Below are 13,560 nucleotides of genomic sequence, written 5' to 3' on the forward strand. Positions count from 1 at the left end.
ATGCCACCCGAACAAAGCAGAAGATGTCACAATATAGAAAAAGAAAAGAAATGAAAAGGAATATCAAAGGGGTGAAGATAGATATCATACAGAAGCAAAAAACATTTTCAGCAAGCACCTTTTCGTCTATTCCTTGCTCTTCTTCTTTTTCTTCTTCTCGGCCTTGTCATCGCCATCTTCTTGATCTCTCTTGCGCTTCTTGCCATCTTCCTTGGCGGCCTTCTTGGCCTCTTTCTTGGCCTTCTTCAAATCCTTCTTGCTGATGGCGGTAGGGTTACCGGCAGCATCAAAAGAGATCTCGCCACGTTCAAGCTTTCGTTGATATCTCTTCACGCTGAGACCAGCCTTAGCGGCCAGCTTCTCCAAATCACTCTTCTTGTCCTTCTTTTCTTTCTTGGGTTTTGGCTCTTCTTCTTCGTCCGAATCTTCGGCATCTTCCATTTCCTCGTCCTCATCAGACTCATTCTCAGATTCGGCCTCTTCGACTAGCTTTTTCTCCTTCTTGGACTTCTTAGTAGCAGCAGGCTCCTCATTCCCCGTTAAGCCGTCAGCATCGGCATTGTATTTTCGAGCTTCGTTGATCTCAAACTTCTTGGGCTGAGTTGAGATGCCATTGGGTGCAATGTTAACACCTCTGGGTTTCAAGGGCTTTCCTTCCATGGCAGCCAATTTGCGCTCAAGGTTATATCTAGCTTCAGTACCCAGAGCTGCCTTGTCTTCTTCAGTGACATCGTCATCCCATTCGGAGAGTGCATCAACACGGAGACCAAGAGAGGCCTTGGCAGCTAGAATTCTGGCCATTTTACCCTTGTTCTTGCCAGTGGCCTGTCCAATCAAGGACGCATGGTAGATGAGACCGTACTTAGGGGTGTCATGTTTTGTCTTCAGAGCTCTGAAAAGGGCCTTTTCGGCACCCAGAATTTGAAGAGTAGAAGCGGGACTCTTAGAAAGACTCATCAGACTACCCGCGTGGGCAATCAATCTAGCACCGACGAGCTCACCGACGAGCGCTGTAAGGTTGGGGGCGATGGCAGTCATACGGGCCGTCAAGTAGCTTGCGAGTTGTTGGCGGTATTCAGAAAATCCAACAACTTGCTCAGCCAAAGCTTGAATGTTTTCCAGATCTTCGGCGCTGATCTCTGTACCCATCGATCGGTCAGCGGCATTCTTTACGGCGCCTTCGATTTCCTCTGGAAGAATGTCGGTAAGGTCGGTGTTTTCAGAATCTGTCCGCATGCCCATCTTCAAAACCACACGAGCGTAGGCGATATTGTCGTTGATGATTTTGGCCATTTCAGGGAAATGCCAGCCATACCATTCTTTCACGCGCATGGCGTATGTGTTTAATTCCTTGTCCAGGTCATCTAGAAGTGCAATAGCCTGAACAATCATAGTGTCGATCTTATCGGGAGAGAACTTGAGCTTGTGACGAGCCAAGGAATGCGATAGACCAAGAGCCATGGCGGACATATCTGCAGGGACAAGGCCAGGAATTAAAGTGGGAATATGTTCGCGAATTGCACGGTATATGTCAGCAGTAGAGGAGTCGGCAATGGGCTGGATATCAAGGCCGGGAAGTTTGCCAATGGCATTTCCTAATAGCTGTTAAAACATTGATCGAGCAGCCGTTGGTATCTGAAGGAACCTACCGAGCTTGGGATCGGCGACAGCAAGAGACACTTTCTTCTCATCTTTGATTTCGTCGAGGAGACCAGCGAGAAGAGGGGTAACTTTCCCTTCGATAATAGCAGACACTTCCTCAAGTGCTGTGGAGGCGCTGTCGAATTTCTGGAAGTTCTTCAATTTCAACCTGCATTGCTGTTAGAAACTGCCACCCGACGATAAAAATTTTCGAAGCGTAAACTCTTGAAACAAGACGTCTTGCTCGACCCAAGTATCAATTGCCATAGAGAAAGACTTACAAATTGGAGATGCCCTCAGGAGTGGCGGCTTCAGTAGCGATATCATCACGCTTGAGAAGTTTCTTGTCCTTGGCTTTTAGCAGGGCATAACCTGCGCTGGTTTCGGTGAGAATGAAAAGCGTCATTTTGAATGACAGCGACTCCCAGGAATCCAATGGTTGTATAAATGGAAAGACCGCAACCAAGAGCCGTATCGTCGGGAGGGGAGCGCGGCGAACGGAGTGGGAGAGCTTTCTCTGCCTCTTTTTTTTCTGCTCAAAAATTTCAAAGTTGGTGGTCGAGGCGGTAAAAAGCGATACGGGCTGTGAGTGGCTGGCGGCCGGCGGAGCATAACGCTAATCCAGTTATGGACTGGTGTCTAGCAATTGGTCATGTGACTCTGTCTATATCTAAGCCAGTTTCATTCCATTCAAGGACAGGAGTTAGTTTATTTCTCTATCTTGTGGAAACATGAAAGGATATTTAAGTACTGACCGTGCTTGACTATGTGGACGCCTTAGTGATCATGGTGGTCGAACTTGAGACTTGAGGGCGTAGCAGTGACGGTTGACAGTCCGTCGAATAGAAAGGCCAGTGTGGGCTTATGTAACCCGTGGAGCTTCGTGCCCGCCGTTGCTGTTTGGAGCTCTTGACTGGACAGCCTCACTCTCTCCTGTACACCCTCCCTCGATTCCAAGCCTGCCACAATGGAAGGCCTGTTCTTTAATGTCAATGGCGGGTAAGATGATACTGACCACCGACACATTCTGGGCTGCAATGCTGACATCTCCAGGTACCTGGAAGGTATCGTTCGTGGATACCGAAACAGCCTACTCACTAGCCAGCATTATGCGAACTTGACCCAATGTGAAACGGTAGATGGTCTGTCTATCTGGCACGCATAGAAGGTTGAACCTTGTCTGACTGTATATATAGATGTCAAGCTCCAGCTCGGCCCTGCATACGGAGACTTCCTTGCCTCGCTGCCTCCGAACCCTTCCACCTCCGCTCTTGCAGGCAAGATGACCGAGAAGCTGGTTGCCGAATTTCGTTATCTCCAGGCCCAGGCAACAGGTTCATTCGCCAAGTTCATGGAGTACCTGACATACGGATACATGATCGATAACGTGGCACTATTAATTACCGGCACATTACATGAAAGAGATACTCGTGAACTACTTGAGCGTTGCCATCCTCTGGGCTGGTTCGAGACCATGCCCGTTCTGTGTGTCGCAACCAACATTGAAGAGCTTTACAACTCGGTGCTCGTGGAAACACCGCTGGCGCCATATTTCAAAGGAAGCTTAAGCCATCACGATCTGGACGAACTGAATATCGAGATTGTCCGGAACACACTATACAAGAACTATCTAGAAGACTTCTATAAATTTGTCACCACAAACCCTGAATTTAAAGGCACCCCAACACAAGAGGCGATGTCAGAGATCCTCGAGTTCGAAGCTGACCGCCGAGCAATCAATATTACCCTGAACTCATTCGGAACAGAGCTATCCAAGCAAGAGCGGAAGAAACTCTACCCAGAATTTGGAAAACTGTATCCTGAAGGCTCCTTGATGCTCTCAAGAGCGGATGACGTGGAGAATGTTGCTCTTGCCGTTAGCGGAGTAGGTGATTACAAGACATTCTTCGATGCTGTCGGATTAGCTCAGGGCGGTGGCGGCGGCATTGGAAACATGGCTGGTGGAGGGAGTGCCGATGGGAAGAGCCTAGAAGATCTATTTTACCAGAAGGAAATGGAGCTGTGCAAAATTGTATTTACACGACAGTTCACAGTGTCTATTGTATACGCTTGGGTGAGGTTACGGGAGCAGGTAAGGCCATTCACTATCCAAAAGATGGGTGGTTGAGAACACGCTGACATTTAACTCCTTCTCAGGAAATTCGTAACGTCACCTGGATCTCCGAGTGTATCGCCCAACACCAGAAGGAAAGGATAGGAAACTACATCTCCGTTCTTTAGGCTCCAATCGGAGCCCCATGGCTTATATTACATTCTACATCTCCTTTATCTCAACCAAATTTGATTCCTTGAAGTTTCCTGGGAATTGCTATGAGTCATTGTATGTATGTCGGCGTTAACAATCGAAAATTTTATTCTAATGTATTTACAAATCTTATTGTGTTTTTCCTTCTGGCATGATAGCTAGATGTTACATCATACATGCACTTGCCACACTAGCAACACTCCCATGCATATTCCACATTCATATCAAAACATGTTTCAGACTGCAATGTAATCTCTCGAACTAAGGAGATACCAGTCCCTTCTCCCGTTCTATAAAAAATGTAGTTGTTTGATATTCAAATACTTGTACATGGATCCCGAACTCAGTCGGTTTTGAAATTTCATCATTAAGCCCAGCACCAAAATGAAAAATGAAAAAACTCAAAAATTCAAAAAAAAAAAAAAAAAAACGTGAATTTGTGTATGCAAATGCATAAGCAAAACCAAGATTCTACTTGGGAAAGACACCAGCACTTGGTCATGTCATTGGAGTGTTTGCTTGTAAAAGACGATGGCGCTCTCTATAATTCTGTTGATTCTTAGAATAACATAGAATTGAGAACTAGGATGCTTCGAATTTGGAAAGCGCTAACTCGAAGTATGTAATGAAGGCACGTGGGACTAGTCATATTGAAATAGCACGCTAATGCTTTCACCATGATGGACACGTCGTATAGCCTGTTATGAGATGTTAGCGAGATCGAAAAGTGATGAAGATAATGATATAACTTACCTCGGCGAACACGTTACCAACCTCGAGGACTTCAAGCTTAGGGCAACGCTTGCAGTGGTCGTCTTGATCTACAGTATTGGTGACGACCACCTTGTCTAAGGAGCTTGCGTTGATACGATCAATAGCATCGCCACTGAGAATGCCGTGAGTAACCAAAGCATATACCTTTGCAGCACCTTCTTTCTTGAGCAACTTTGCAGCTCGTGTAATTGTGTTTGAGGTATCGGCCAGGTCATCAATAAGAATGGCTGTGCGGTTTTTAACATCTCCAACTAGCATCATAGTGGCATTTTGCCTGTCGGAGATCTTGGTTGGGCGTCGTTCCTGCGAGATTTAGTATCTTGGGTCTGAAGGGCGATTTATGGAATTTACTCACCTTGTGAATCAATGCAAACTCTACGCCCATCGAATCAGCAATGGCCGTGGCCCTCTTAGCTCCGCCGGCGTCTGGGCTAACAATAATGCAATTCTTGAAATCCGAGATATGACGTTGGATGTATCTCTTGAGCAATGGTCGGCCGTAGAGATTGTCAACCGGAATGTCGAAGAATCCTTGGTATTGGGGATCATGTAGATCCATTGTGATAATATGATCAGCTCCAGCAGAGGTAAGAAGGTCTGCAACGAGAGTTCCTGCTTGCGCAACCCATTGCCGGTATCCAGGACGGGGTTCAAAGGCAGGCGGGCCCTTGATCGAGGAGCCGGAGATGCTTGTATTGTCATCATTATTCACCCCATTGGGAATGCTAACATCTGACTGAACTGAGTCAAGAGTGTCACTGCGTGTTCCTCCGTTGGCAATATGGCGTCGTTTGACTGGGGATCCGTTGGCATCTGTTTCTATTTGAGCTTTTGCAAGACTTTTTTGTAAACTGTCGACGCCGTTGTACACACCTTGACTTTCCGGCTTATTGGGGTGCGGTGTGGAAGGCATGCTGTCGAAAGTGAACGGCTGGTGAGTCGACGATTTGACCAAAGGAGCTCCAGTCTTGTTATATGGGATATCGCTTTGGCGAGAATATGGAAACAGAGGTAGAACGGCAGTGACCCTCTTCGCAGACGCAGTTTTGCAGGCTGAAATTGTAATGAGGAGTTCAATCAAATGGTCATTGACTTTCCCCCCTCCAGACTGGATGATGTAGACATCCTTTTCTCGGACAGATTCTTGAATCTCGACTCGAGTCTCGCCGACGGCAAACTTGGAGAGAAGGACATTTGCCTCTGGAACACCGAGGTGATTGCAGATGGTGCGAGTGAGTTGAGGGTGGGAAGTGCCCCCAATGACGACAATGTTTCTAACCATTTTTTGTTTCCGGCGCCTTCAGAGATGTGGTGCACGTGAGAGAAAAAATAGCTCAACGGTCGGCGGCGAAAGGATTTTTATACGGTCTCGGGAGCAGCCAAGCGACCAGAAAACTTCGAGGCACGGAGCTTTAATAAATCATCATGGCTGGCTGGTTTGCAAGGGGACGGCCGGGGATGGTGGTGGAGGGCGAAGTGCAGTCAAAGAGCATTGGGATGGGGAGGATGATTGCGAGCGACTTCGGTCAAGCTGAGAAATTCCAGCGGAGTGGAACGGCCTGTCAGTCTTGGCTCATACTTTTTCCAGCAATAGGAGCCCCGATCGGGTAAAGCGCCAGAGCGCCGGCAAGTACCCCGCGTTGTTTTGCCCACGCCATCGTGAGTGAAACACCAATGTCAGAATGATGAATGCCGGTGGCCATTGGCAATCATAAAGAGAAGGGAATGGCTGCGCCGCCTGCTGGACGCATCCTGCAGACAGCGCCTAGCAAGGTGTTGGGGTGGCCAGCCTTACGACAGCAACTTTGTGTGAGATGATAAGATATGGACAGGAAAGATGAAAAATGAATTCCAGTAGCCACGTTTGTCCACCCACGCCATAAAGATAGTGGTACATGAGAGAAAAAGAGAGAGAGAGAAAGAGATAAAAGACAATGCGCGAGAACTCGTAATCCAGCTCCAGGCGAGCGAGCTGGCATTTAAGGTCAACGATTCCACCCGAGGTTCATCGCAGCACTTCAACCCTTCTCAGCCAACTGGACTCGTAGCAACTTCCTGGAAGCCTTCGATTGGGCGGATAACAAGTTATTGCAATATATAGATCATACTGGTCTAATCGCCTGTGTCAACCTCCCTGCAGGGATTGTTAGCTTGTGTAGCATGCGCAGTGTACGGTCCACTGTAGGATGGATGGATGGATGGATGGATGCGCTGGAAGAAAAAGCAATATGGGAGAAAATTAGAGCTTACAAATCAATCTGCACACCATTCGAGACGCCGTAGTCCTTCAAAACGTTAGTCCATCATGAAGCCTTGATATCAAGGTCTTTCGGGTCTCTAACCTGGAGCGTAAGCTGGTCTTTAAATGGGCGTTCACCTTGGCGTTTGAGCAATATCTCGTGCGGTTCGCGGCCAATTCTAGCAGCAACCTGTGCCTTGAATAGCTCTACATATGGAACTTATTAGCATCGCATAGTATAAAGGTCGAGGTTTATAGAGGATGCTAACTTATTGGGTCCGAAGCCAGGCACGGGATGGCAGCTTTGGTGCCCAAGCGATCGTTCACATGCACAATTATCATCTCTTCGGTCGACTGGGGCACAGGGGTTTTCTTTTCCTTGGGCTTCTTAGCCTTGCGATCATCCTTGTCCTCATCCTTGTCCTTGGGCGCTTTGTCGCTCGAGGGCTCATCGCGCATGCGCCTTCTATCTCGCTCGTCATGTCTGTCGACCTCGTCATATTTTCCTGACCCTCGATACCGGTCAGGAGAACGAGGGCGTCCTTGATCACGATATCCCCGTTCCAACCTGCGATCCCCATCTCTGTACCTGTCATCTCGCGGTCTCTTGTCTTTCCAGCGAAAACCACCCGAGTTCTTTGGGCGTGAATCTCGACGGCGATCGGGAGATCTGCTCCTTCTTCGGCTGTCGGATCGAGGAGACCGCGACCGCGACCGCGAACGCGAACCTGCCATAGTGCGTGCTGGGGTGTCACAGTGCAGGAGGCACAGTTGCGAGGGGAAATACAGAAGGAGCAACAACAACGTGACCAGGCAAAAAGCAGCTGCGCATAGCTCCGCACACGTGACCCGTCCGACAAACTTAAGTGTTACTGGTGACCCAAAGTTAACTAGTTAACTAACTAGCTGTTGTTAGTGCCCCTTGCCTTTGTAGCCTCAATCAAGCCAATCGCTGCTACTACCAGACTCCAGTCGCTCACCCAACATGTCCATCCAGACCTCCTCCAGCGCCATGATTCCGTGCTAAAGGATGCCGCTGGCATACATATTGCAGGCCGTTTCTCTCCCGTCCCAATGCCAGCCCATCTTTCCGTGAGGCGCCCGTCGCCAACAACGGCTTCGTTTACAGTCTCCAATGCTCCATCTCGCCAGACATGGCCAGCAATGCTTGCCTTCGGTGTCGAGGTTCTATTGAAAGCGCTTGGCTTCATATCAGTGCTCCTGGTTAATATAACAAAGCTCCGCCGCTCTGTTTTTGCCGAAGACTGTAGTTGGGGGATTCCCACAGAATGGTGGTCAACCAAGACTGGAGCCACGGCCTGTAGGGTTGCAGACCATTATCCCTACTCGATCGTGGCTCTTGCAAGTGCCGTTACATTATATCTGGTTTGGCGAAAAGGATATACTGGTGTGTATAACTACAGAAACTCATGTACAATAATGTCGAGATCTAATCCTGCGGCAGAGGAATCCCTTTTGGTTATCCGTGGGCTTGGTATTCAAACTTCCACGTCCTCTTCCACGTACTGGTCTAGTGCGGCAACAAGATTCATCCCGACCACACAAATTCAAGATATTGTGATCCACGAAGCTTTCAAGGGATTCGAAGTCCGCTTCTACCTAGCAATTATCGTGGAAGGCGAAGGCGATGTAGTGGTTGTCTTTCCGGTAATTCCAAACTTGATATCCCTCGAGTTTTCCAAACTCTACTAATATAAAGCGAGTAGAACATCCTACCCAAGCGCAAGATTCTTGAGGAAGTCTGGCGTGGCGCTCGTCATTGCCTTTACGAATCTAAATCAGGGCCGTCACCCGGGTAGTTCGCCAAGTACTGAGACGACTATAACTTTCCAAAACGAGGGCAGAGAGAGCGGGAACTAAATTCTATAATACGAATGCTATTCTGATCCGTTCTCTTGATCTTGCTCTTTCAACTTCGCTGCCTTTCGCTCCTGAAACGCAATATACTTTGCCGTCGAACTGTACCTTGCATTCTGCACTTCCACTGTGTCTGTTTTCGGCTTTTGCATTATAGGCACATATACGCCGCCGAGTTTCCCCTCATTGCCTCCATTAAAAATTTTCTGACTCTTAGATGTTTTCTTTGGAGGCTCGTTCTGGATAAAATTGGTCTCGCCCTGGCTAACGACCAGATCCATCAGTGCTCCCGCAAGAATTTCATCCATCTTACGCTGGCTCCATAGTGACCACAGGTTGTCAACTAACCCAAGTGGGCCAAATTTGTTATCACCTTTCCCAGGCGACGGATTACTTTGCCTAGGGTCACCACAGTATACCCATTGTAATGCATCCTCCCTACTACCGCTTTGCTGGTCCGAGAAAACACAGTCCCACAAAACAAGCGGTGCATCTGATGCCATATCATACGTCGGTTTACGTGGGTTCTTTGATACGTCCAACAGTTCCGGGATGATAGAAGGCGACTCAACGCCTTGGCCGATTAAAAACAGAACGGCAACCATGTGGCGAACCTGGTGCCACAAGAATGCCGATCCATGGAGTGTAAATGTATACACTAGTGGAGTTGATGGCGAATCTTCGTTTATCGACTTCTCGTCTTTAAATTCGGCTATGTCTTGAGAAGGGCGAAACTCAGGCGTCCCGAGATGACCAAGAGGGTGACATCTTGGGTCAACCAAATCGATACTTGCGTGGTAGATGAAACGCTTGAAATTTGTAATCTGCTTGCTAGTATCGACTTTGCAGAAGTTTCTGAAATCGTGCGTTCCTACAAAATATTTGCAGGCTTCGCGCATAGCTTCGATATCCAGCCAGCCCTCTCGGAGTTTCTTTTTGGCTATTCCTCGATGTTGCGCGGCACTACGAATAAAACCAAGGTTTCCTGGGGTGGGAGAGAAAGCCGGTTGTGTAAAGAAGTACCGGTACTGTCGTTCACGGCATGAGAAACGGGCATCAAAATCCGCGGGCGGATGAGGGCACCAGGCCAGCACACGGATATCAGGCGGTAGGATGTTGTTTAGTGCTTGAACATATGGCAATTCGTCTCGAATATCGTCCCAGTTATCGTCCACCTCATCACCTGCATCAGACTCTTTAATATCAGCACTTTGAGGCGGTGTGATATTCTTAGTAGAATTAATTGATACTCCTTTTGTACCAGTAGCAGTCTCTACTGAACTAGCCGTAGTTTTCGGCTCCCTTTTTGGACGTGCACTCCGAACCCTGACCCCAATAACCTGTCCAAAGGCGCTGACACCTTTATCAGTCCGTCCACACTTTGAATACTGGCAGTCTTCCCAGTCCAGTGTGTATACTCGACTCCCTTTGAAACCGCGGCCCGGCACAACGTCGTCCTCCATTAACGATGCAGGAAATATGAAACGCGCTTGACGAAGGGCCTTCCATATTTCTTCCTCGATTGTTGGCAATGGGGTTTTATTCCCATTCGTATGCTCAAACCCGTTGTATCGCTGACCGAGATAGGCGAACTTTAGCGCGATGTGGCGAGTATGGTATTTCGAGGGATCGATGTCTCTATATATTTTCGGTTCACTTTTTTTGGTCTTTAAGCGCGTAGGTATATCGGACTGAGGCATCTGTTGTGGAGGTTGTGATATCGTCGACAGCTCATTTGTTCCGGGTACTGCTGGTATAGGTAGAACATTTGTTGCGGAGGAAATGGCTTGGGTGGTCGTTTGATTTTTCTGATCCCTTAATTGACTCTCTAGCTCTGTGATACGGTTAATCAGACTCGTAGTACTCCATTTCGCGTAGTTAGGGCTTTCGGTCAAAGGTTGAGCCATAGCTTTTCGTCGTCGTGACAAGCACGAAGCTTGCGAGCTGAAGTTGCGATTCGCACAACGCGAAAAGGTTCCTTGGACGCAAATTTTTGTCAGTAACACCCGAGAAGAACTCCACATCCCCTAGGTTGAAAGCGGGAAATAAGGAGAGAAAAGGCCTGAGAGGAAGAAAGAAAACAAGCGGGTTGAGCTTTCGCTGTTTTAAAATCTGTAAATTTTTGGTTCCGCGGGGGTTGTATGTAATTAATGTATGGTAAAGTAAGCGCCGCGAAGTCCTCGTCTCCCAGATGTATCGCATGTACTCACAACCACAGTGTGTCAATTTTGCACACAATAAAGCATGGTTGATAGCACAACTGTTACGGTTTTGCTACTCGGAGACAGTGGATGTGGAAAGACAACTTTCTTGTCGTCAGTACATTCTGCGTTGACCACCTCCATATCAACTCTACTAAAACCTACTTATTACCTAGGAGACTGAAAGCGCCAAAGCCATTGACAGAGAACATCCAAGAGCTTGAGATTTCCTTACTCAAAGATCATGATCAACCATTTATCTATGACGTTCGTTTCTCAAAGAAGTCCTTCAGGGTAGAAGTGTATGACACTGCTTCTCCGAACCAGCATTGGTCATCCTTGCGACCTGATCTTGTTATACTCGCGTATGACATATCAGATAGAACGACACTCGATAGTTTAAAAGGGGTATGTTCTTTCTAATTACAATCACAACGTGACTATATATAGCTAAGACGGCAGTTTAGTGGCGGAGTGAGATAACCAGATACTTTCAAAGCGGCTCTGGTGAAAGAATTCCTGTAATGATGCTGGGCTTAAAGCGAGATCTCAGAACTGAAAATGATCAAATAATATACCCACAAGAGGTAAGTTCCAAGCTTACAATACAAATCTCGAGTTAGCTTTTCCTAAATTTTGCAGGCTTGTCGCATAGCACAAGAACTACATTGTGACCGCTATGCTGAATGTTCTGCTGTTACTGGAGAACTCATAGCAGAAGCTTTTGAAGATATCGCAAAAATGGCAGCGATGACGACAATAGAGAGCGGTGCCCAGAGCGAGGGTGGCTGTACTATTATATGAGATCGAATCGAGACATCAATTCGATCCAAGTAGTTAGTCCAAGGAAGAATATTTACTTGCTCATGGATGCAACTTAGGGTTCGCCACTTGCTTATATCTACTCAAACAGACCTCAATAAAATTACTTATCATGAACCCAGTCCGTTTTCTTTAGATTACATGGCAATTCGTGCAGTACTTCATAAAAACTCCACCCAGTTTTCATATGCTAGAGCTTACTGTTGCTGGCTTGAGAGTCGTCTTGATAGCGACCAGACAAATCTCAATTCATAGTCATCTCTACTTTTATGAATAGAGAGGTTCGGTACTTAGTTAAATGGGTTTATATCTTCTTTTGATTTGACCTTTTAAAAGACAATTACATAGAGATTTCCCGAGACAACGATTAAGTCCGCCTCGTCGAAGCTGACAGCACAGGGCTTTCCCCCAGATTGTCCAACAAAATTGACAATCTGGATATCTTTCCCTCGTAAGTACCAGTCAGATAGGTAAAAAAAATTCGCAACAGATAAGAAATCTCTATTAACGTAAAACTCTTCGTTTCATACCATCATAGCCAAATCGTGGTTTTTTTCAGGATGATGCTTTTCTCGCTTCCATTCCCTCCCACTCAAAAGGTAAGTAAAGTGTGAGGTGTCGAAGAACAGAGTAGATAATAAAGGGTTGTAGACAAAAGAAAAAGTTGTGATTGTTTCGATTCAAGGATTTGCGACAATCAATGTTGCACGACCACCTCCCGAGTACTCAAGACGTTTTGTTCAACTTGATCAAAATACCTTGGCCCTCATCCCAAATTCACTTTTTTCCCACCGCATAAAATTACCACTTGGTCTCAGGGTTGGCCTGGGTCTCAGCAGCCCAGTCACCACCCTCAGCCTCCCAGGTGGCACCTGCAGTAGCGGTGGCAGCAGCGAAGGCGGTGCCAGGGATACCGGCACCGGCACCAGCAGCATCCCAGCTGTCACCAGTGAAACCGGTTTCGATAGCAGCAGCACCAACCTCGTCGGCGCTAGCAACCTTGGTCTCCTCAGTGATCTCCTTAACCTCCTCGGCCTCAGGGTCGCGGTAGAAGTAGAGATCAACAACGACGTCCCACTCGGTCTCGCGGGTGGCAAGAGTGCCACGGAGGCGGAGAACCTCACGGGCGAGCAACCACCAGACCAAACCGATAGCATGACGACCCTTGTTGTTGGTGGGGATGGCAACGTCAACGAACTCGGTAGGTGAGTCGGTATCGCAGAGAGCAATGACGGGGATGTTGACGTAGCTGGCTTCCTTGATAGCCTGGGCATCCGTGCGGGGGTCGGTGACGATGATCAAGCGAGGCTCCCTGAAAGAGCGAGTGATGTAGTTGGTGAAGTTACCGGGGGTGAAACGACCGGCAATAGCAGTGGCACCGGTGTGGGAAGCGAACTTGAGAACAGCGCGCTGGCCGTAGGGACGGGCAGAGATGACAGCAACGTCGGCGGGGTTGTCAATGGCAGCGATGATACGGGCAGCAAGGACAATTTTCTCCCTAATGTTGAGGTTAGGCGGCGTTTGTGCATTCGCTAAGTAGCAAGAGCTCCTACCAGGTCTTGCCAATGTTGATCACATTGATTCCGTCTGCGCGAGTCTTCCAGAGGTAAGGCTCCATGTGCACTTGCAAGTTCTTGGATCCCAAGTGGCATTGAGCTGCAAGCAGCATCTCAATATCCTGCGAAGTGGGATTGAAAATTGGGGGGAGGTTAGAAGGAGCCATGGTGAACGACCGAGGT

The 13,560-nt window shown here is 47.8% G+C and overlaps 8 protein-coding genes across 8 annotated transcripts; 3 read left to right on the plus strand and 5 right to left on the minus strand.

The window, feature by feature from the left end:
- Window positions 1-126: 126 nt before the first annotated feature.
- On the minus strand, window positions 127-2,047 carry BGW36DRAFT_298971 (nucleolar protein nop5; the record flags this gene model as incomplete). The annotated part of the gene is made up of 3 exons (XM_046211487.1): window positions 127-1,595; window positions 1,650-1,810; window positions 1,923-2,047. 3 exons carry the CDS (start codon window positions 2,045-2,047, stop codon window positions 127-129), a joined length of 1,755 nt encoding a protein of 584 aa, XP_046070568.1.
- Window positions 2,048-2,361: 314 nt separating this feature from the next.
- On the plus strand, window positions 2,362-4,338 carry BGW36DRAFT_382673 (putative vacuolar ATP synthase subunit D). The gene is made up of 4 exons (XM_046216578.1): window positions 2,362-2,640; window positions 2,695-2,783; window positions 2,838-3,733; window positions 3,799-4,338. The coding sequence occupies exons 1-4, from the start codon at window positions 2,609-2,611 to the stop codon at window positions 3,880-3,882; spliced, it is 1,101 nt and encodes a 366-aa protein (XP_046070569.1). The 5' UTR covers window positions 2,362-2,608; the 3' UTR covers window positions 3,883-4,338.
- Window positions 4,159-6,176, minus strand: BGW36DRAFT_202050 (ribose-phosphate pyrophosphokinase). The gene is made up of 3 exons (XM_046209869.1): window positions 5,037-6,176; window positions 4,661-4,984; window positions 4,159-4,605 (listed from the first exon to the last, which is right to left on the minus strand). Exons 1-3 carry the CDS (start codon window positions 5,961-5,963, stop codon window positions 4,549-4,551), a joined length of 1,308 nt encoding a protein of 435 aa, XP_046070570.1. The 5' UTR covers window positions 5,964-6,176; the 3' UTR covers window positions 4,159-4,548.
- Window positions 6,177-6,783: 607 nt separating this feature from the next.
- Window positions 6,784-7,655, minus strand: BGW36DRAFT_361124 (ubiquitin-related domain-containing protein; the record flags this gene model as incomplete). Its single annotated transcript, XM_046214248.1, has 4 exons — window positions 6,784-6,892; window positions 6,932-6,966; window positions 7,024-7,127; window positions 7,190-7,655. 4 exons carry the CDS (start codon window positions 7,653-7,655, stop codon window positions 6,784-6,786), a joined length of 714 nt encoding a protein of 237 aa, XP_046070571.1.
- Window positions 7,656-7,825: 170 nt separating this feature from the next.
- On the plus strand, window positions 7,826-8,779 carry BGW36DRAFT_202005 (putative phosphatidylinositol N-acetylglucosaminyltransferase). Its single transcript, XM_046209868.1, has 3 exons — window positions 7,826-8,328; window positions 8,386-8,588; window positions 8,648-8,779. Exons 1-3 carry the CDS (start codon window positions 7,995-7,997, stop codon window positions 8,738-8,740), a joined length of 630 nt encoding a protein of 209 aa, XP_046070572.1. The 5' UTR covers window positions 7,826-7,994; the 3' UTR covers window positions 8,741-8,779.
- Window positions 8,780-8,818: 39 nt separating this feature from the next.
- Window positions 8,819-10,705, minus strand: BGW36DRAFT_299524 (pseudouridylate synthase 3; the record flags this gene model as incomplete). The annotated part of the gene is made up of 2 exons (XM_046211541.1): window positions 8,819-10,454; window positions 10,527-10,705. The coding sequence occupies 2 exons, from the start codon at window positions 10,703-10,705 to the stop codon at window positions 8,819-8,821; spliced, it is 1,815 nt and encodes a 604-aa protein (XP_046070573.1).
- A 238-nt stretch (window positions 10,706-10,943) lies between these two features.
- On the plus strand, window positions 10,944-11,940 carry BGW36DRAFT_382685 (putative Rho-like small GTPase). The gene is made up of 4 exons (XM_046216579.1): window positions 10,944-11,113; window positions 11,176-11,407; window positions 11,467-11,586; window positions 11,642-11,940. Exons 1-4 carry the CDS (start codon window positions 11,043-11,045, stop codon window positions 11,801-11,803), a joined length of 585 nt encoding a protein of 194 aa, XP_046070574.1. The 5' UTR covers window positions 10,944-11,042; the 3' UTR covers window positions 11,804-11,940.
- Window positions 11,941-12,622: 682 nt separating this feature from the next.
- BGW36DRAFT_361128 (40S ribosomal protein S0) lies at window positions 12,623-13,544 on the minus strand (the record flags this gene model as incomplete). The annotated part of the gene is made up of 2 exons (XM_046214249.1): window positions 12,623-13,319; window positions 13,375-13,544. 2 exons carry the CDS (start codon window positions 13,542-13,544, stop codon window positions 12,623-12,625), a joined length of 867 nt encoding a protein of 288 aa, XP_046070575.1.
- Between the last annotated feature and the right edge of the window lie 16 nt (window positions 13,545-13,560).

Source organism: Talaromyces proteolyticus (assembly GCF_021365285.1).
Source record: "Talaromyces proteolyticus strain PMI_201 chromosome Unknown BGW36scaffold_8, whole genome shotgun sequence".
Taxonomy (NCBI): domain Eukaryota; kingdom Fungi; phylum Ascomycota; class Eurotiomycetes; order Eurotiales; family Trichocomaceae; genus Talaromyces; species Talaromyces proteolyticus.